Genomic DNA, 22,785 nt, shown 5'->3' with positions numbered 1-22,785 from the left:
GCTCCTCATTCCCCCCCACCACAGAAACAGCTTTCGCCATGCAGAGATGGGTAGGGGCTGGAGACAAAACAGGTGGTGGCACGACCTCTGTTCATCACAACCTCTGTGGAGGCTCCCACTGGGCCTGTGGGGCCAGTAAAGATGGGCCGGGCGAAAAGTAGGGACAAAGATGGTGGATCCACTATGCTGCAGTTCCACGGGCCATCATTTCACATGGAGCAGTGGTACAGGAGGCTGCAGTCCAAGCCTGCAATAGCAGTGACAGAGCAGGCAACCCCTCTGGCCCAGCAGAGTGGAGGTGCCCCTCTATGCAGTGGTTCATTATATCTAGAAATGCAATTGGCCCATGCAATGAATTCAAATATGACAGAACTTTCATTCTGCTTCACTGTAAGGAGGCTCCACTGTACCACAGCATGAGAGATGGGAGCAGTCCTGTGAACATTTGGAATGAACAAATGCATGAGGCACAAAGGTTTAAAATTAAGCAGTTGACTTGTCGGTATCTCATTAAAAGTCCCTGGTCCTCTTCTCCAGTCTAACTCAGACAGAGTTTATACACCTCATGGTGGTAGAGTCTAGAGACTTTGACTTCAGATGCTCACATATTTGTAGTCAAGGTCAAAAGAAGATTCTTCTATTGTCTTTTTAAATTTTATGAATGAAAATCTTTGCTGAAAAAAACCCCTCATTTTCAACCACATATAGATACTTTCTTGATCCGATTAAGAATCCAAATGTTCAGATGCATGCCTGAAGTGCATCAAAATCACTTTGGAGAAGAAATTAGAGTGGCAATATCTCAATGACAGCCTTTTGTGAGATTACTATTCCTTAACTTCCTGGGTTAGGGTCTTGGTCACAAAGAGAAAGAACAGTTGGTATACAGAAGTCCAAGCACCAAAAAAGGTTACCTACATTTTCCTATCCAGAAAATCTTAATCAAAACAAAGTCTGTATAGTAGACATGGGGCCAGTTGTTTAAAGGTATTTAGGTGCCAACAGATTAGGTTGTGATCATAAATGTACTCTAATTGTGAGCTCAACTGTAAAAAATATGTACCATTTTATGAACTTTCACAATAAACTTATAATTGTTACCTACTTAAAAATAACCATAAAATTGGTTAAGTTTGTTTCAATAAATGAATACTATAAACAAGTGTAAGGGAATCAGACAAAAAAGATGAATTAGTCCAAATGAAAAGGATCTATTGATTTGACTCAAGGTTTGTTGAAATCATGCTTAGTAAAAATAAAAGATGTAGAACCAGAACTTTAATAGACCAAAATTACTGTGATGGATATTAGGCCTAATTGGTGGACAAAATAACGAGGGAGGTGAACTATGCTGCCCACCTTTCCCTTTTTCGGCTTTGTTTAAAAAAGACTTTATAAAAAAACAACACAACATTCTCTCTCTCTCTCTCTCTCATCCCCATCCCGCCTTGCATCCCCGCTTGTCTCGTCTTATCTCATAATCTCTAACCCCAAAATAAAAGAAGCAGACCAGACTGAATTACCTTCTTCTAGAACGATGGCCAGCCGGCCTTGCTCTTATTTAATAAGCCTGTATTTTCACCTGTGGGTTCTGAAAATCATATCATGACATCCAGTCCTCAGCCCATCAGTGAAAATACTTAACTACCAGCATCACAAAGACATCCAAAATCCTCTTTTGCCTCCCTTCCCTGTTGTGTTATTTTCTGCCCCACTATTTCTTTCCACCTCTCCCTTCTCTTTCTCAGCTGTTCATGAAACCCTGAAATCAACTGCATTGCATCAGCATAGCATAATGAATGACCACAACCCTGCCCTGTCTAAAAGAACCATCCTCCTCACTAGATGATGTCCCTGACCAGAAAGTAAACCTAGGCATTTTTGACAACCATACTCTGTGCCAATCTGCATCTTTAGGTGCCTAAATCCCTTTGAAAACCTGTCCCATGACCAATATAACCCTATTTACAAATTTACCCTTGAGTGCCTACAGGCTTCCATTCTACAACACTGCTGTGATGATATGCTCTCCATATTTCCAAATGAGGGCTCTGGAACAAACAAGAACCATGAATGCTCAGATAGAACACCTCAGAAATTTAAGCTTAGTGTATTTTAATAGGTAGAAAAAACAGCTATGTCAGACTTATGTAACTATTAATCCTTGACTCAGTCTTAATACATTAAAGGTTCCCAGTAACCTGGGCCACAAAACCTACTTTAAAGTATTGAAAAGTTCATGAGGATCTCCCCCAGTGCCAATTCACAGCAATGTACATTAAAAAAGGGCAGGGAAAAGGTATTTTGCACACTATAGGCCTGATTTTCATTTCCTTGTCAACTTGATACACTGTTCTGGTAGGATAAAAGGGAAAAGCAGAATGATCTCCACACCAAGAAATGACCTCAGCCTAAGGGGCTCCCTGGACAGCACTGAGTCTGCTAAAGGAACTCGATCTCACCTCCTCATGCATCTAAGCATAGGGATTATGGCCACAACACTGCTGAGTTCCTGCTACTCTTGGCTGTTTCACCAGTCCCTGCGTTTCTGTATCAGAGCCTAAGTTAGAGCCTGATACCAAAGAAAAGCACGTTGGGAGTAAACACTGAATAACTTTTTCCTGACATAAATTTTAAAATAAAAATTATTTTATTTCAAGCTAAGCTACAGTATTTATAATTATGTGTTTTGTTTTAGATTTTTTTTTTTAATTTAAGCCGCTTTGGAGGAAGCACTTTTTAAAACTTCTTACCGTATCATGCAAAGCACTGGCACGATGGTGTGTGCTTGGACAGTCACCAATGCTAATGCATGCTCCACGATAGCATGGATTTATTTGTGGCTAGAACTACCGAATTTACAGACTATTGAGATATAAATTGGAAAATTATTGATTCGTGCCCGTACAGACCTGATTCTTTATAGTATTATCTGTATTTCCCAGAAATTATTTGAGCCTTACTGTTAAATTAACCTAGACTAGTATTTCTTAGGAAAGCAGTGATGGAAAATATACAAAAACATCTGTACTTGGCTTGAATTGCAGGTCCTCTTAGCCAGTGCATGGAAAGGTGTTCAAACGAATATAGGACAGAGGCTCTTGGTTGCTTTCCAAAAAGGCCAACTAAACTTTCATACTTCCTTCAGAAATGCCATTTCCCTCCACCCTTGCATTATGAGCAGTGGCACTGGAACAATTTTTATAGTGGGGGTGCTGAGGGCCATTGTACCAAACTGTAAACCCTGTATATGACGGAAACCACTTCAAGCCAGGGGGTACAACAGCACCCCCAACACCCCTAGTTCCAGCACCTCTGATTAGTAGGTCTCCTGAGCATTACTTCATTTCAAGGAATATAAAGGCAACACTCTTCCTATTTCATGCATGAATCCATCATCTCTAAGTGGCTATATCATTTTCGCATAAGCACGACACACTCTAAAAAGACAGGATAACGTAAAAATCAAAAATCAATAATACGTATGAGCAAAGCTTTATCACCACAGTTGCATTCTCTTTGTCAGTAAAAGAAAAGATGGCTTCAGGAGAGACTGCATTAATATGCACATCTCTGACTTTGATCTAACACCTAAGGCAACAAGAGATTTCTTTTTTATTTCTTTGAATGCTAAACTTCATACTCTCTTCATTATTTCTCTTAAGATCTGCCAATCAAGCTTCTTCCCGTCTCTTTCCTCTCCTTGCTAAGTGAGATTCTGTGACTAGATCAAGCCTCTCACCTTGCAGTGCAAGGCTAGCCCTGATCTAGTGGTGCGTAAATATAAGAGTCCTATTTAATTATTTCCACAAAAGGAGCTAGATATGCTTCTCCTTCTCTGGTTAAAATCATTGTCCCAATCATGTTCCCTTAGTTATCTTCAAGATCAATGTCTCTGGGTCATTGTGTTGTTCCAGTGGGGAAGAGTTAACAATCATTACTGCTGCAGCAAGGTAAGGAGAGAACTGCAGTCTCTCTAAGATAGCTAGGGCCTAGTCCAATAAGGGCTTTAAATATCAAGACTAGAAGCAGAAATGAGCTAATGAAAACCAATAATTCCAAACTAGAACTTGAATAGTAAATTATTGGCGATAAACATTGTATACTGTCAGATGGTGACACAGGGTCTGGACTGATCATTCAGTCAGGATCTGAAGCATTAATGGATGGTTACATGGGCAGTGATATGATTTTTGTGAAGGGTTCGAGTGCTATCTAGCATTAGCTGCTGTTTCAGTACCACTATGGAGTAGTATTGAGTCTATTCAAGTTGATCACCAACTCTCTTTGAACTGCAGTGAAAGGTGGCTTAAATGGCAACTTTTAATAAGAGGGTAAATAAAATAGATTAACTCAGGATATTAAAGAAGATATGGCATAGGTCTGCAGTAAGCTGTTTAACAAAGACATGAACTGTTGCATATAAATCCCAGAAGCTTGCAGGCTATACTATATTCAGTAAATAAACAAGTAGGAAGCTAAAGAAATATTTCAACCTCATGCCAATGAGCCAGCAACCAAAATCAACAGTTACAATGGTGGCAGTCAGGGTCACTGCTGGAACATACAACATTCAGAACAGGGTCATTGCATGAGGCATGCAAGAAGCCTAAGGTCTGACTGCCTAAGGGAGAAGACAAAAAAACAGCTAGGACCAACAACTGATCTCTCAGTCATTTCACACTGCTGTAATTCCACTGATTTGTATTTGCTTGGGCCCCCTAATGTGATGCTATCAGCAAAAGTCCCAGTCCCAACAGAGAGTTAGAAGTGAGGGATTAAAAGTAGGCAAAATAACCCCCCAGCAATAGATTATTTGTATTCAGTTTAACTTTTCTAACCCTCCAAAATAGGTAACACTTTGTCTCTCTCCCCCTCGACTTTCAATCAACTTATTTGTTAGGCTTGAGAAGCTTTTGCCAACTAGATCTTACACATCACATTTACAGCTCTAAGGGGCACTTAAATCTCCTGTGGCGGTTGATTAGGATCCAATCCAATGCCCTTTGAGGTACACGAAAAGACTCCCCCAGCTGCCCGTGTTGTTGTGTCACCCCTTCCCCACGCTGTATATAAAACATTGCTTCAGAAGCAGCAGCTGCCTTACTATATGGTGTACTGAAGAATGGGAACAGACCCTGGGAAGAACACCGTACTAAATGAGAGACTGTGGACACTGTCCTCTGAAGTCCAGTGTCAGATCCTCCGTGGTAATTAACAGCAGAAATGGGAGGAGACTAACACTGTGCAGGTACTAGCACCAGTCCTCCCAACAATCCCAAATCCAGATGGTTACTCTCAAGAAAATCATTGCACTGAGGTCCACAGGAGGTATTCCCGAGACTGGACTAAGCAAGGATTGATTCATTTGGCCCAAACTGCATAACAATTTGCAGCAATTAAAGAAATAAGGACTTCTCTGAAGAGGGTTTTAATGCTCTCATTCACATTTCAGTAGTTCCCAGAGATCCTAGTCAGGAGGGGAGGGCCACTATCCTGGGAGCTGTGCATTCACAAAAGCAGGACATAACTAAATGTCTTGTGTTTTACAATTTTGGGTTTATTATCTCCCACAGTGATATCACTGAAGTGAACATTGTTACATGAAGGATTAATCTAGCCCATTGGTTCCCAAACTGGGGGGGCGTGCCCCACTGGAGGGGCGTGAAAAAATTCCAAGGGGGGCGCAAGACTGCCTGGCCCTTGAGCTCCTGGCCGGGGAGGCTAACTCCCGGCCCCTCCCCTCCCCTCCTGTCCACTCTCCCCCGCAGCCATGCCGCCGTGTGGGGAGTGCAGCTTGCGCCTGCCCAGGCTTTCCAATAAGCCAGTTCTGCTGCTCTGAGTAAGGGGGCGGGGGGCTTGGATAAGGGGCAGGAGTTCCTGGGGGAGCAGTCAGGGGACAGGGAGCGGGGGGGGTTGGATAGGCGTGGGAGCCCCAGGGGGCCTGTCAGGGGTTGGGGGTGTGGATAGGGGCCGGGGCAGTTAGGAGACAGGGGGTGTGGGATGGGGGAGGGGTCCCAGTGGAGTAGGGAGTCCCGGGAGGGGGCAGTCAGGGGACAAGGAGCGGGGGAGGGGGGTTGGATGGGGGTGAGGGAGCAGGGGGGCGGTCAGGGGACAAGGAGCGGGGGAAGGGGGTTGGATGATGGTAAAGGAGAGGTGGAGGGTGAGAGGGTTTCTTGAAAATTTAAAAGGGGATATGATGCTGAAAAGTTTGGGAACCACTGATCTAGCCCATTTACCTTACATATGAAAGCGAAATTTTTTACCTATTAAAATGGTAGCGTCCTTTTGGATGTCTACTGGCAAAAGTAAATTATGCATCTAATGGCATTAATTTAAGTCATGGGACAGTAATGATTCTGTGTCCCTACAATAATTCGCCTAAATGTGCAGTAGCAGTAAATGATAGTCATAGAGGCTAATCACAGTTCAAAGAAAATGGCAGAATTTTCTGTACTTAATGTGAGAGTTTGAGCAAAATATTCAAGAACCATCTCTATACTGCAAAATTGTCAAGGGCTAGATTTTAATATTAGCCACTGGTGTAAAACCAGAGCATCTCTACTGAAGTCCATTCATATCAGTTTAATGGAGATCAGAAACTGTTCCCACATAACCCGAATAACCTTCCAAATTGTTTTTCTCTTTGCAGCCCACTCTGGTACTGAATGCTCTCAACTTCCACCAATAATGCAAGTTGAGGTAGCTCAGGCCTCATGGGCCTTTCGTATCCTTTATCTGAGACTATACCAAACCACATCTATTTCAATGTCAAGTACAAAAAGAGTACAGGAGTAAATGAGATTCTGCTATCTGAAACAGGCACAGCAAAACTCTTTTGCTTCTGAATCTGAAACTCATTCAAACACTGGGCTAGAAAGTTAGACTTTAAGATAAGCTGAGCACAAACATGAGAGGGTTTGTGCTCAGCTAATATAGGCTATGAATAATCAGAGGGGGAAAAACATGAAAAAAATAGCTAAATGTCCAAAGTGGAAAGGTATGTTGTATAATAGTTTGTCTTCTCTCCAACAAATGTTTCAGGAAATGGAAAATAAGTTTAAATCAGGGACAGATGGTCTAAATCCAGAACATGTTTCAAGTTTGCATGCTGTATGCAAAATTAACCTTGCACATTGAAAAGAGTGATCCTCTCCCTTGACTAGTTAATGCAAAATCAAAAGTCATGCGGGGAAAGCAAAATAAGAACAGGAGCTATTAGAAAGAAGAAAGAATATTGTCTGTCACTACAACTGACTCTTGGTGTGACTCTGAGCAAGTCACACAACTGGTCTAGGGCTCCAGTCACATATCTAGAAAAGGGAATAACATTTTTTCTATTTCTACTTCACATTTGAATTTATGTTTTCAAGGGAATTTGAGATCCTTCAACTGAAGATGCTAGAGAAGTGCATTATTACTATGGGAGATTAGTAGGAACTCAGAACCTTTGAAAAATCAGGCCTAGTGTTTAAGAAAGCCTAGTGTTCAGCACCCATTTTTGGGACTCTTGGCCACAGATCCAAAGGTCATGTTCCTTTTCATTGCATCCATGGTGAAGGCAATACTCCTTAATTCATTTTTGAACCAAGTTACACGTTTCATTTTCTAACAGTCAAAGATACTGATTTCAAAAAAGGTTTTTTTGTAAATTCCCTCATTATTGGCAGGACCTCATCCTAAATGATGATGTTGGTCTCACGAAAGTTCCACATTTAATCCAACACTATCAGTTTCTGAAAACATTTCCAAATAATTTGCCCTGATGTATAATTCAATGTTTTCACCATCAGGACTATACATTTCTATGCAATCTTCAAGGTAATGTTATCTCGTGTACATTAAGAGACAAATGAAATATCACTCTTAAGTGCAGAGAACCTCCTGATCAGTGTTATAATCTGCCTTCTGTTTTGTTAAGTTATCGTATCAGACAAAACAGCAAATGCCATTTCTTTAGTGTTGCGGTGGAGGTTTGAAAACATCTCTTATTGCCCTTGTCAGAATAAATGTTGATGTGCTATGCCCTCCTTAATGAATTACAATAGATAAGGTCACGGCAAACCTGGTGGCTGAACTTTGTCCTCTTCCATAGCTATTTCACATTTGGGGACAACGTATACCTTCAAATCAGCAGCACTGCTATGGGTACCCACATGGCCCCACAGTATGCCAACATTTTTATGGCTGACTTAGAACAACGCTTCCTCAGCTCTCATCCCCTAACACCCCTACTCTACTTGCGCTACATTGAGGACATCATCATCTGGACCCATGGAAAAGAAGCCTTTGAGGAATTCCACCATGATTTCAACTATTTCCATCCCACCATCAACCTCAGCCTGGATCAGTCCACACAAGAGATCCACTTGCTGGACACTATGGTGCTAATGTGCGATGGTCACATAAACACCACCCTATACTGGAAACCTACTGACTGCTGTGCTTACCTACATGCCTCCAGCTTTCATCCAGACCACACCACATGATCCATTGTCTACAGCCAAGCTCTACGATACAACCGCCTTTGCTCCAACCCCTCAGACAGAGACAAACGCCTACAAGATCTCTATCAAGCACTCTTACAACTACAGTACCCACCTGCTGAAGTGAACAAACAGATTGACACAGCCAGAAGAGTACCCAGAAGTTACCTGCTACAGGACAGGCCCAACAAAGAAAATAACAGAACGCCACTAGCCGTCACCTTCAGCCCCCAACTAAAACCTCTCCAACGCATCATCAAAGATCTACAACCTATCCTGAAGGATGACCCATCACTCCCACAGAACTTGTAAAGTGTAAAGGCTAATGCATCACAAAGTGCATTCAATTTATTTTGTAGTTAAGTTTTTATTACTTATTATCCTGTACATCAGCACATGCTAGTGAATGGGCTGCAATATATTTTATAAAAACATGGAACTCTTAGTAATGCAAGCCATCTCTTCAGCCCCACAGGTGAAGTTTACCCCATTTCAGAAGCCACACCCAAGATCCTCTGCATGGTATTAGCCCTGCAACTTGACCTTTTGCACAGAAATGCCAAAAAGCAAAGCAAGATGATATGCAGGTTCCTCTGCACTCTGTGGGTGTCTCGGATTGGGGCTCTGTGCTGGGTCTAAATAAACTGGCATGAAAAATAAGTTTGGGAATGCAGTCCATATCACGTGTGACTGCACTGATTCACCACCTTAAAACCTCTTCAAAGATACAACAGAGAAGCTGCAGCTGTCATTCTGATCACAGTTAAACAGGTGTAAATTGCTGTCCATAGAGATACTCTGGTTTTACACCAGTAGCTTATAATGACATTTGCCGACGAGCTGAGTTGCCCTCCATTGAGTTTATTTCATTGCCCACCACTCCTGTTCAGTATTTGAACAAAGCCTGAATTATGTGATTTCTGGCAGGAGGGATGAATGTTGAACTCTGCTATTAAAATTCTGCTGAGAATTGGGGAGATCTCATCATTTTTGTAAGCTAATTATAAAGTGTGTGGATTAGCAAATTTCCACTGCATACAAAAATATTATCCATTCCAGTGCTATCTGTAAGAGAAGGCAACAATTTCTCTCCTTATCCATATTTAACTACAGTGCTGAAAGGATTTTTCCCCATTGGCAGGCTCAGTTTCAATTTATGTAATTATCATATTAACTTCTATTTAAGACTTCCATTAGAAGCGTTACATTATTTTAATTAAAAAATTCAGTTGAACTCTGTTGGTTTCCCATTAGCTTCTAACAGATGTCTTAAATGGACTTCTCTGTTAATGAAATTTTTACACAAGTTATATCTGATGGAAAGCATATATTATGCCAGAGTGAGAGACTTATAACATTCAGTTTGTACACAAGAGGCAGCCCTCTCATACACAGACATCTGATGAACTGCAGGCCAATCTGAGAGGACAATTATTCAGTTTTAGTCAGAGGTGGGCAGAAGCCAAAATTTCAGATTTGGATGAGTGTTCAAATCTAGTACTTCTTCCCTAGCTTTGGCTATGATCCTGTGAACAAATGAGCATATGTTTAAGGCTCTTTCAATCAGCAGACCAGGGCATAACAAGAGCCTGTGGCTGGAAGCTAAAGTTCAAGACATTCAAACAGTGAGGGTCAGTTAACCATTGGCTCAGATTACCAAGCCTTGTGGGAGATGCTCTATATTTGGCAGTGGTGCGACTGCTATTGGAATACAATGTTCAGTTCTGGTGTCCACAGTTCAAGAAGGAAGTTGAAAAATTAGAAAGGGTTCACAGATAGGCCACAGGCATTATGAAAGGACAGGAAAACATACCTTATAGCAAAAGATCCAAGGAGCTCAATCTATTTCATTTAACAAACAGAAGATAAAGAGGTGACTTGATTACAGTCAAAGTAGCTTCATGGGGAACAAAAATTTGATAACACCTCTTCAGTTTATCAGACAAATCTGCTAGACTGAATCTAGACAAATTCGGACTAGACATAAGTTGCAAATTTTTAACAGTAAGGGTAATTAACCATTGGAACAACTTACCAAGAGTGGTGGTGGATTCTCCTTCACTGGAAATTTTTAAATCAAGATTAGATTTTTTTCTGAAAGACATGATCAGGTTCACAAGCTAGATGATCACAGTGCTCCCTTCTGGCCTTAAAACCTCTGAATATTTGAAATTAGTTCACAGTTTCAGCTCAGAGCAGACAAGCATCCTCAGCACAAAATTAAGTGGCAATAGTAAAAAAGAAGCAAAGAAAGGAAACAAAGGCCCTGATCCTACAAGGAGCTCTCTGCAGACAAATCCCCAAGACAGAGCCCCAGTTACTTCCATGGGGCTCTTTACGGGCAGAGGGGAAAAGAGTGATGGTTGGGAGTGGTTTGCCAGCATGGAGTTCTAGAAACTGCCACCTTGTTACACTAAAGCTCAAGAAAAGAAAACATTCTTACAAATGGGAAAAAAAATTTCCCTGAAGTAATTTTTTTAAACACTAATTTTTTTTTCCCTTCTAAAAAATTCATTTTCAATTATACCCCATCTTTTAGTGAAAAAAAAATCAATTTTTGACACCCCGCTCCCCTAATGTAACATCAACACCAGGGCCTTAAAGTAGATAATTTCTGAAACTTTATTCCTAACCAAGGGAGGTTACCTTTCCAGTGACATAAGCATCACTTTCAGCTCAGAATGATCTGGGAAGCATAGGCCTCTGATTAGTTATACTGTGACCCAGGGAACCCCTCAAATGCCCACTGACAGAAAGCACACCGAACAATAACTCTCCTCAGGCCTGATGCACTCATTGCCTCCAACTCACTGTTGTCATAATCAGTACCAAAAAGTGTTGTGTAAGGTGTCATATGCAAACTGGTAACATGCTGTTCATTAATATTACTGTGTGATGTATGTACAGGCAGCGTATAAGAAGAGTTATACATGTATGCTGGAAATACGTTTCTAAAATATATTTGGCAGGCAGTGCCTAAGGTACCCTAATTTTGTTACCCATCACTGGACAGATACAAGGAACCAGAGCACTTGTAATCTGAGAAGGCTGGATCCTTCAGACAACAGGGTTGGATTCTCTGAGAACTGACTACAGGTGAGAAAATAGTTTAAACAATTTTAATCCCTAGAAAGCGTGTTTTGTTTTTGTTTAATTTATCATATTTGTGTCTTATCACATCACTTAAATACCTGTTCTTAGTTAATAAACTCTATCTGGTTTTATTACAAAACCATTTCAGTGCTGTATATTAAACTGAAGGGTAAAATCCTCAACCAAACTACCAGGCCGGTGTATCTTCTGTCTATTCCGTGAGAGGGATGTCACATTGCAGAAGAGATGGCTTGGGGGAGACTCGAGATTGGAAGGTCTTTTGGGATCACCCTGCAAGGAGTAACCAGGCTGGTGGAAGCCAAGGTGAAGTCATTGAGCTATAAGCAGGCTTCTGGTATCAGGGCTGAGTCAAAGCTGCACAGAACAGAAGCATCCAGGGTTACAGGGCAGGCAATGACAGCCCCTTACTGGTCTGGTGAACCCCCAAAGCATCACATATACAAACAGCGGAATTTCCAAAGTTACATTCAAGAGTGAAAGCATGGTTCCATGGATTACAAGGAAATAATGGAGAGAGACTGTAAACGAAGAAGCTACAGGTGGAAAATTCCTGTTTGACTGTTGACTCAATCTCCCTGGAAATACAGCATTCCTCTCTGCAGCACATTTTCTAGTCATTTGTCCAGTCTAGTTCTGCAGAGGCATTTAAAGCTGCCAATAGAAGCTATTGTCCTGACACTATTACAAAGAGTTTGAAATCTCCTCTTGAGATGTATGACTCCCTCATTTGTTTTCTTGCCTGGAAAATGTTCAATTCCACTTTAGTTCATTTCATACATAAATAAGCCACTTCCAAATCCAATTTGCAAGACATCTTGCTGGAACTTCCTGGTTTCTGTAATCTCATGGGTTGGATTTCTCTCTCTCTATTATATGTAATCTATCCAACAAGTCTCTATTTACATGCCAGAGTCAAGAGATTCTTCCTAATCTTTTTCCTGAATTGCATGAAATCTGTCAGAAAGCTGTGAAACTACAACAACTATAAACTGGTCACAAAATTTGCATCAATCATATAAACAAAAAAACAAAACAAAACAGAGCATCACTTATAATTATCTTAAAAGAGCATTTGTGTGTATTAGGTAACACCACTATGTATATTTTTGACATACACAACCTTTCTAAAGAAAAGAAACTATCCAAAGTTATTACCACCAGGTATTGGTGGTATTGCGGTTATATGATTATACAGATATTACACAACTAGCACAAGTGGATTCCCTGTGTATGGGTGAGTAGCAAGTCGTGATTTTGAGGGCCCAACTGGAAACTATTTTAAGGGGCCTGATTTTAAGAGGGTAGTTGAGCACCACCTTTGCATCTCCTGGATCCTGGAAGTTAATGGGGATGACGCAATCCCCAGCATTAACTAGAGAAACCTCTAAGTGCAGCTGCATCAGCTCAGTATAATCAGAGAGACATTTCTGCTACATTTCCCCCCCCTCCCTCCCGACCTGATCACACCCCTACACTACTGGTTATTCCTGGGTGGCCAGTTCATGCCTGTTAGGTTCCCTTTACTGGCCAAAACCCAGAATTAAGACCTTCAACTTAATGGAGTTAGTCTTGATATAAAACAAGTAAGAGTCCAAAATCCAGCCCAAAATACTGAAGTGGGTTCAAAATGAGTTTGCCCATCACTGTTTATGCCCTTATGTCAATAGTGCTTCATTTAGATTCCTGACTTCACCCTAGGAGACTGATTTCTTGACTCAATAAAACTAGTCTTAAGCATTTGTGATATATAGTGAAACTACTGTAAGAAAAATCACACTGCAAAGATTCTTACTGCCAGTTGCAAGACTACAAAAACACCACCACTCAGAAGGCACCACCCCTCTCCTCCCTGTCTTGAATCCAGATATCGCCTACTCAGACATTGCTGGGAAAACATTTTCTGTCAAAAACAGAGTAGAAGAGGGAAAAGCCTGTTGCATCCAAACAACAGCTGTATTGTGAAATGGAGAATGTTAAATGTTGATCTCTTTGGCTACCCACTTTTCTGGCAAGATATTTGACCTTCAGACATGGCACAAGACTGGATCTCAAAGCACAAAAAGCCAAGGAATACAAGAACGACAAGACTTAGGAAGTTAACCAAAAAATGAATCATTTCCAAGATGAGAAATTATTCAGAATTATCAGAAATGTAGTTGTCTCTCCCCAGCTGGTGTTATTCTTCCATATTGTATTAATCTGCTCTGCATCCATTTTTTTTAGCCCTTTCATTTTTGTCTCCAATAAATAACTAAATCTATTTATATCCCTGCCTTCATCTTCAATAAGTGAAAACACCGTCTTCCTAAGGCCCTTTGAGATATTTCAAGGCATCACACAAAAAGATAGTTGCTACTCTGATAAAACAATATAAGGGAATGACTGTTGTGTTTGATGATAATAAAGAATCAATGAAATTTCATGGCACTTGATTATGAAAAATAAGGGTCGTATACTGCACCTTTCCCTCATCCTTTCTACGTAATCTGTATGTATCTGTGGGGACACTTTGAATCAGACCTTCAGCCAATGTTGCAGTGACTTCAAAGAAGCTACATAGGTTTACAATAGCGGGGGAGCTGACACAATGTAATCAGACACGTTCCTGCCATTTATCATAACTATTATTTAGTTGTCATGAGGTTTCAATTCCTGTGTTCAGAACAAATAAGATGTACATTATTTGCCCACACAACTGAAAGACTTCTAAAGATAACACTTGGCATTTATAATGAACTGCATAGTCAATGCACTGAACAGGCATTAACTAATTGTCCCGTCATTCTTGTCGTGTACCTGAGTTGGTACAATCTCCATTGTATAGACAAGGAAACAGAGATAGGTGACTACTGTCACAAAGCTAACAGCAAAGCCAGGATTAGAATTAAAATCTCCTGACTCCCAACCATTTACTCATTCCTCTAGTCCCCACTGCCTTCCAACTTCATACCTGAGGTTGCTGACGTTTTTAATAGTAAATTTTATTGGGAAAGTAAGGAAGGTTTTCCTTTACACATTAGAGCTATTGCTTTACTACATTTACTTACAGCTACTGTGGATCTGATAACTAATTTCCCCTTCATAGTTTCTATCAAATTTAATCATGTCCTAATGAAAAACAATGGAAATCTGAAGACAAAATAATTGCAGAGAATTTCATTGTATTTATGGAATGCTGCGAAGCTACCCTACAGTAAGAAACTGATTTCTAATTGTGATATAGTTTTTGCTGCAAATATGCTGAATTTAGGGTATAACTAAACAGCCAATTCCTGTAAACCTGCAAAATCACTACTGGCAAATTCTCTTGAAAATTTCAGCTCAAATCTTCACATTTCAGAAGATTGTTAACTTTATAAGTTGTTTTAAGGGGGTGAGCTTTGGAAAATTTTCTGCCAACTCTCCACGGGAGGACTGTAGAACTTGACAGCACCCTGAGTAGATGCAGCAGGAGATACAGGACTGATTTGCCTGTTCCCCAGGCATGAATAAAGCAACAAGAAAATCAGAGGAAATGGGCAGGGCAGACTACCTTCATAGTAAACTCAATCATGGGTCTCCATACTGGCTTCAGGAACGAACGTAGACAGTAAAACTCAGACAGGCTTCTTTATCAAGGATCCATGCTTCCTGAGCATGTCCAGTGGAGTTCGGTTGATTTTTAATGGTAAATTATAATGTACTATGTAAGTCAAGAGGAGTTACACTAAGGATTAATTTGGCTAATATTTAAAAAAAAAAAGAAAATGGAGTAGCTGGAGAACCTAAGTGCAGAGAAACCAGAACAGAAGCACAAAAAAGAGGATAGCACCCCCCAGGCAGTTTAACACTAGTACTGGGTGAATGGAGGGAAAGTTATTTGCCAATATTTTCCCAAATTTTTACTTTGTTAGTAAGCCATGTTCTTCCCTTATGAACTTTTGAATGAACAGGTTGTCATTATTCTAATACTGGGAAATGGCTGTTCTTTATGCAATTATCAATACTTATCTGCTAACAAAGGTATTTGTGCCCAAATAATTTTTCACTATGTGCACCTCAAGTGCTTACCCTTTTATAAAGATTCAGTTATCCAGTCAGGAAATAGAAACAATATCATACAATATGCCCTTCATCCTTTTCTTCCCTTCCACATGCAGTACAAACAACTAATAGTCAGTAACTGTCAAAATTAATAGTTTGGAAACAAACATAAGCTCAAATATATCTGCAGAAAGCGCTCACCCAACAATCATTCATAGCAAATAAACTTATAAAAAAATGGAAGTGTTTGCAAATGATTCCCCAAACCAACTAACTCCAAACAAACTTAGCCCCTCACGGGTTTGCCTTAATGACAAAAATATGAGCAAATAAGAATACTTTTCCTCAAGTCTACTTCCACTCAGGCTCCTCCCCAATGGGTTCCAACCCCTTATTCTTTCTCTCCCTGAGAGTTCCCTTCTGCCAGGTGCCTAACAAGCCACCTGGAGCAGTTAGTCTTCCCAGACAGTGCATTCCCAGCTATCAGACCAAGTGTACTAGGGAGCACTGCCAACCTGCTGCAGGGCTTAATGTGTTGAATAAATTGTTCACTAAGAATGTTTGCCTAACCTTTAATTACCACTTATATGTGCTATCCAACAGGACCCATAAACGTACCCTGATCTTTTTTCCCATCACAGGGAGAGAGACTCAGCCCAAGCAGTTGCATCATTCACAAACCCTTTCCCTCTTCTCACACCCACCAGCCCAAACACTATGATCTGGACTGAAAACAGATAAAAAGAAAAATAATTAGTTCTCCTCCTTAGTTGTATTTTCTAAGTGAGTTGTCGTGGTGTGTGTGAATGAACCTAAAAATCTGTTAATAACTTTAAATCAGCACATTGGGATTCCTCTCAGTAGGTGTTTGTTTTCTTAATTATAGGCTCCAGAAAGTTAGATAAATCCATTTTAGAAGTTGCTGCTCTCCATCTCATAACAGCATTGTTACTTAACAGACAGTAAGTGGTCAAAGTAAAGTTGTTTGCTTCACGCCTCTGCCCCAAATTCAGCATAGAGACTAGGGTTCCCAGACAGTCATGGGAATTTTGATACCAGAATGCATACAGTATAACTTTCCTATGTAGCTAAATGAGAATATTGTACTACATGTTACAGTTGAGGCATCAAATCCAGGATACCTTTCAGCATTCTCATTTGCTTCAGAAATATTTCAAAACTGCAACAAAGTGGGTATTGGAACAGCCCTAATTTGGTCTGGTCCACTAGTTTCCCATAACTATTGATGGGGGTTTTAAACAAGTCATACTTCTGAAGATTTTTTCCCTCCTACATCTATCATAGGATGTTTTAATAATTACTGATGATTTTTAGGCAACAAACTCAAAAGGAGCTCAATTAGAAGCACCAAAGGTTTCAGAATCAAACTTACAGATTTCTTTCACATATAAAAGTTAAGAAGCTCTAGTAGCCATTGAGACACACTACATACTTTATGGCCTCTCACTATTTAATGCACTTATTGATGCTTTAGCGCACTGAATAACTGCCCATGTAAAGCTGTGTGGCCTTATCACAACTATTACTGCCTTCAGCTAGCAGCCCAGTAAAGCTCTGTGTCCTGAAATATTGTGGTTAGTGTTTTTTAGATGATCGTGTAAAGGCATGACCTTTTTAGGGCTTCAGTTCTACAAAACAGATACAGAAAAAAATCCAGTTTTTCTTATTTTATCAGTGAATAGAGGGAATAAATGTAGAGAACACTAAAGTGTCCTTATTTCTAAATATATTTTGTTGTCAGAGAGTCCTTTAAATTTTGCATCCATAAAAGAGGAATTGACTGCCTGTGAGTGTGAAAAGTCTACATGTAATAAGAATTCACCTCTCTTTAGTAGCTTATTATATTTATGCAAATATAACTGTGAATACAATATGGCACCATTTTTTCTTACGTTTAAATAGCAACACTCTCCTTAGAACGTAGCCCTGGTTCACTCAAAAATATTGTATGCTCTGGGTGAGAAAAGTCAGCTGTAGTTCTAGAGGGGTGGGATTTGCAGGATTGGTCTCTTTATAAGAAAGAGGAGCTTATTATAGAAATTACATCAGTGAGTATCTAGAATTAGCCATGTTTGAGACTACTTGGATTTTGCTACATGATATGACACTTTGGTTGGTCTACACAGATTAAAATGACTTCAGATAGCAAATTCTAAACAATGGTATACTGACAGAACAATAAATGATACTGCCAAATATACTGATTTCTTATGGCTCACTAACTGTGTGTTGAAGATAGGGGACTAGATCCTGGGATAGGGTGCATTTGCACAGATCCAGTGGAATCAGTGGAACAATGCTGATGTACACTGGCCGAGGATCTGGTCAAGTGGCCAGAATTTTCAGAAATGAATGCCTGAACAAATTTTGGAGCCTACCTTTAGGCATCTGCATAAGTGGCTTGATTTTCAGAACAACTGAGAATTTATAGTTCTCACTTAAGTCTAGCTCTCTTAGGTAATTATGTGGTCCCTCCATCATGGTATCTGAGCATCTCACTATCTTCAATGTATTTATCCTGACAGCACACCTGTAAGGTAAGGCAGTGCTATTATTCCCATTTGACAAATGGAGAACTGAGGCCCAGAGAGACCAAGTGACTCATCTGAAGTCACACACAAAGAGTCTGGGGCAAAACAGGGAACTGAATTTTTGTCTTCTGACTCACAAGCTAGTGCCCTAACTACTGAGGTGAGCGTGCTGAACACCTATGAAAGTCAGGCCATTTTTATTTAGATGGCTACATATGCAAACCAAAGTTTGAAAATTCTGGCTAATGCAATTACTTTAGCAAGCTGGCTAATACTCTGACTCAAGAATTTGGTGTCAGTTTGCTACTTCTAGGCCTGGCCAAATCGTTACATTGGCCGTTATTCCTCAACCTCTCCTTTCCTTTGACCAACTATAAATTTTTGTTTCTTTCTAAACAAATATTGTAATTCTTCCTGATACACACAACCATCTGCTGACTGCACAAAAGGTTTATTGACAGTGCTCAGCACCCAGGGACCTGGGATCATTTCAGATGCAATAAAATATAACGTAACTTAGGAGAAATTAAGTTAGAGGAGTTCATAGGAGTAATTTTTCCATCCTCAGAGACAGAGTCAAAACCAAATACTGAATGGTCACAGAAGTCATGGAGGGAACCTCAAAATAGGAGAAAGAAAAGACTAGAAGAAGATTCTGTATATCTGTTTGGAAGTTGCTTTTGCATTTTCATTCGGAAAGTATAAACGAGTACAGAATCAGGCTGCTCATTTAAGTGCTGCATCAAAACAAAGAACTATGCAAGACAGGGTCTGATGGAGAAAAGTAACTAACTAGGGAAGACAGATTATTAAGATTTGTATTCAGGCACAGAATAGCCTACTTTCCTTAAACATCATTCAGTTTGTAGCAATTTCATTAAATGGTTTCTTGTTTGCCTTCCAGAAACGCACAAAGGTCAATAGAGATGCAACTTGTATTTAAAATCTCAAAATGCGTATAGTGAAAGATATACAGAGAGGCTGTAAATATGAATTTTAAAAGGGTATTTAGTGAAATATGAAATAACTAAAATGTGTAAATTAAACAAATTAGAAACCAAGGGTTATTTAAGGAGAATAAACTGCTGCACTATGGGCCTTAACTTAAACCTTACATTTCTTGAGGTTTATACAACAGGAAACTTCCTTTAGAACACCTGAATCAAGACTTGCTGTCTCTCTGAAAGATATGCTCTAGTTCTAACCCAAGTTATGGGGTTGATGTAGGAATTACGGGTTGATGTAGGAATTACTGGTGAAATTCTATAGCCCATGTAATACAGGATGCCAGACTAGATGATGGTCAGTACTAACCTTTGAATTAACGATAACACACTATGAAAAAAATCTATATAAACACACACTGTATTTAAACTGATCTTAAGCATTATACCATGTGTGAAAAATATGAGCGTAAGTGTACATGTCTATATGTATAAATGTGGGACATAATTAACAGAAGTGCTCATCATACAGAACACGATCTCAAGTCAGGGGGAGCTGTGAGGTGCTCAGGGCCTCAGAAAATTAAGACCATATATACTACAACATTGTTCTTCTGTTTGCAATAACTTAATATCACAGATGCCCGGGTTTGCGCCCTGAGCTGGGAGGGAGGCAGAGCTATTTACTCTTTTCTTATGGCACTTTGGAGATTTGTAGCCATAAAACAGGCCTATAAAAGTAGTAAGTAAATAGGAAAATAAATGACCATTAAGGAACAGTAAATTTTGAGCATATTCCAGAGTGCAGTTTATTATTGTCAAGGTTCCTCCCCCACTCTGAACTCTAGGGTACAGATGTGGTGACCTGCATGAAAAAACCTCCTAAGCTTATCTTTACCAGCTTAGGTCAAAACTTCCCCAAGGTACAAAATATTCCACCCGTTGTCCTTGGATTGGCCGCTACCACCACCAAACTAATACTGGTTACTGGGGAAGAGCTGTTTGGACGCGTCTTTCCCCCCAAAATACTTCCCAAACCTTGCACCCCACTTCCTGGACAAGGTTTGGTAAAAAGCCTCACCACTTTGCCTAGGTGACTACAGACCCAGACCCTTGGATCTTAAGAACAATGAACAATCCTCCCAACACTTGCACCCCCCCTTTCCTGGGAAATGTTGGATAAAAAGCCTCACCAATTTGCATAGGTGACCACAGACCCAAACCCTTGGATCTGAGAACAATGAAATAGCATTCAGTTTTCTTACCAGAAGACTTTTAATAAAAATAGAAGTAAATAGAAATAAAGAAATCCCCCCTGTAAAATCAGGATGGTAGATATCTTACAGGGTAATTAGGTTCAAAAACATAGAGAACCCCTCTAGGCAAAACCTTAAGTTACAAAAAAGATACACAGACAGAAATAGTTATTCTATTCAGCACAATTCTTTTCTCAGCCATTTAAAGAAATCATAATCTAACACATACCTAGCTAGATTACTTACTAAAAGTTCTAAGACTCCATTCCTGGTCTATCCCCAGCAGAAACCAGCATAGACAGACACACAGACCCTTTGTTTCTCTCCCTCCTCCCAGCTTTTGAAAGTATCTTGTCTCCTCATTGGTCATTTTGGTCAGGTGCCAGCGAGGTTACCTTTAGCTTCTTAACCCTTTACAGGTGAGAGGAGCTTTCCCCTGGCCAGGAGGGATTTCAAAGGGGTTTACCCTTCCCTTTATATTTATGACAATTATACATTATGGTTGTTGGTAAATGTGAGTTTACATGTTGTATGATTGTGACTCTGAAGGCTGGGGAAATCCATATGGCTACTCCTTTAAGTAACAAGCAAGCTACATACACAATAGTTTACTTATCCACCTTATCTCAAATAAGTACCTTTCATTGATTTGAAAAAAAGCAGGAATTTGCTACTGCGACTTGTCTCACAGTAGGCAACTTTTAAAATGGTCTGAGGAAGAAAATCTGTCTTAGGGTATGTCTACACCGCAATAAAACACCCATGGCTAGCCTGTGTCAGCTGACTCGGGCTTGGGCTGTGGGTCTATAAATTTGCAGTGTAGATATTCAAGCTTGGGCCAGAGCCTGGGCTCTGGGACCTAGCCTCCCAGGAGATCTATCCTGTAATTTTACAGCCCTGCAGCCCGAGCCCTGCAAGGTCAAGTCAGCCGACACAGGCCAGCCGTGGTATTTTATTGCAGCATAGACAAACCCTCTGGGACCCAAGCATCTAAGGGAAGCCATATATTTATTTAAATAAGACAAGTACTGTTTTGTGTGCCAAATGCCTAAGCCAGCCCTCTAAACAAAAACCAAACAAGGCAACCCAGATTGGGGTGCCTGTTTCTTCCAATTGCATCAAATTCTGCCAGTATTCTTTCAGTTCCCTATCTCACCTCCCACCCTCCTGCTCCCCCCGCTTACCAAAGGTTTGGTTTCATCTTCATCTTTGAAATAATAAAGCTGGTCCCCCTTGAGAACAAACCAGCGTGTGTGCCAAGTCTTGACAAAGCCTCCTTGCTTCCGCAGCCACCCACACTTAATGGCATTGTGCCGTCCTTGGCTTAGCTGGTGACTCTCTGCAGAGCCATTGTTCTCATCCATAATGAGGCCGACAGACTCTCCTGTTTAGACAACAAAGAGGGAAAAGAAAAAAAAAAGGAAACCACATTATTCTCTTTTTGGAGGAGGGGGCAGAAGTAGCAACCTGCCAATTTTCAACATAGCTAGAAAACAAATAAGCCCCAACAACAAAAATGCCCTACAAGAGCTTTTACTATCCACCTGTTTATTTTCATGCCAGTGTCAGTCATCTGGGAGAGTATAATCTGGCTTCCAAAGTTTCATGAAAAGTAAATTCCATGTTAAACAGCAAATAAGCAGGGAGAGAAACAAAACAACTTTTCACGTACAACGCAATATATATTTCCATTCACAACAAGCAAAACATGCCCCTTCAATCTAGATGATTTAGGACTTATTCCTACTCGACAGTTCATTTGGATTAAGGGAAGATGTGAGTTTAAAGCACAATAGCTTTTCCAGAATAATTCCCTGTGTTGACAAGCCCTTAGTTTAAAGGGAAGCAACAAAAAAAGAACCAACATAAAATCTCCATGACAGAGAAAGATGATCGTGTCTCATGCTATAAGGTCCTCTGTTCCATCAAAGCCTTCCCCCGAACAAAGAAAGGCTTCTTACATGTAAAGGTGTAGTACACAGAAAATAGAATTGTTGCTAGGTTTACCACATAATGTAATAGATCCCCTACTGGAGGAAGGAAAGGAGGGAGAGTGTGTGTGTGGGGAGGAGGGCGGTAATCAAATGTTCCAATTAGTGCAGAACTTTTGTAGTTAAACCTTAAGTCATGAAAAACTTGACTACTTTGGGGTTTGAACATGGACATGAACCTAGAAAAGTTTCATGTAAAACTCTTTCAAAGCCTGCAACACCTTTGTCAAAACTTAAAACCATACTTTCCAGTGTCCGGATAGGCATGAATCTTCTAGACTGATTTTGCATGTGCAATATATGCTTATGTGATAAGCTTTCAAGGTCAAATAATTCCTCATTAACCCAGATGCAATGCATGGAGTTGAACAAACTCATGAAGCTTATTTTTTCCAACCTTCAATGTACTGGGTTCAAAT

At 40.2% G+C, this 22,785-nt stretch overlaps 1 protein-coding gene across 4 annotated transcripts in view; it reads right to left on the bottom strand.

Annotated features, from left to right (window-relative positions):
• ARHGAP24 (Rho GTPase activating protein 24) overlaps positions 1-22,785 on the bottom strand; it is a 336,201-nt gene that overhangs the window by 265,313 nt on the left and 48,103 nt on the right. For 3 of the 4 annotated variants that reach the window (XM_073340570.2, XM_073340568.2, XM_073340569.2), the window contains exon 2: positions 21,560-21,759. The exons of the other annotated variant lie outside the window; for it this stretch is intronic. In XM_073340570.2, the coding sequence (XP_073196671.2) occupies positions 21,560-21,739 (180 nt within the window). In that variant the 5' untranslated portion in view covers positions 21,740-21,759. The remainder of the gene's footprint in view (positions 1-21,559; positions 21,760-22,785) is intronic. 4 annotated transcript variants of the gene reach the window in all.

This window comes from Lepidochelys kempii, chromosome 4 (assembly GCF_965140285.1).
Source record: "Lepidochelys kempii isolate rLepKem1 chromosome 4, rLepKem1.hap1, whole genome shotgun sequence".
Lineage (NCBI taxonomy): Eukaryota > Metazoa > Chordata > Testudines > Cheloniidae > Lepidochelys > Lepidochelys kempii.
This window is presented reverse-complemented; position numbering and strand designations above follow the sequence as displayed.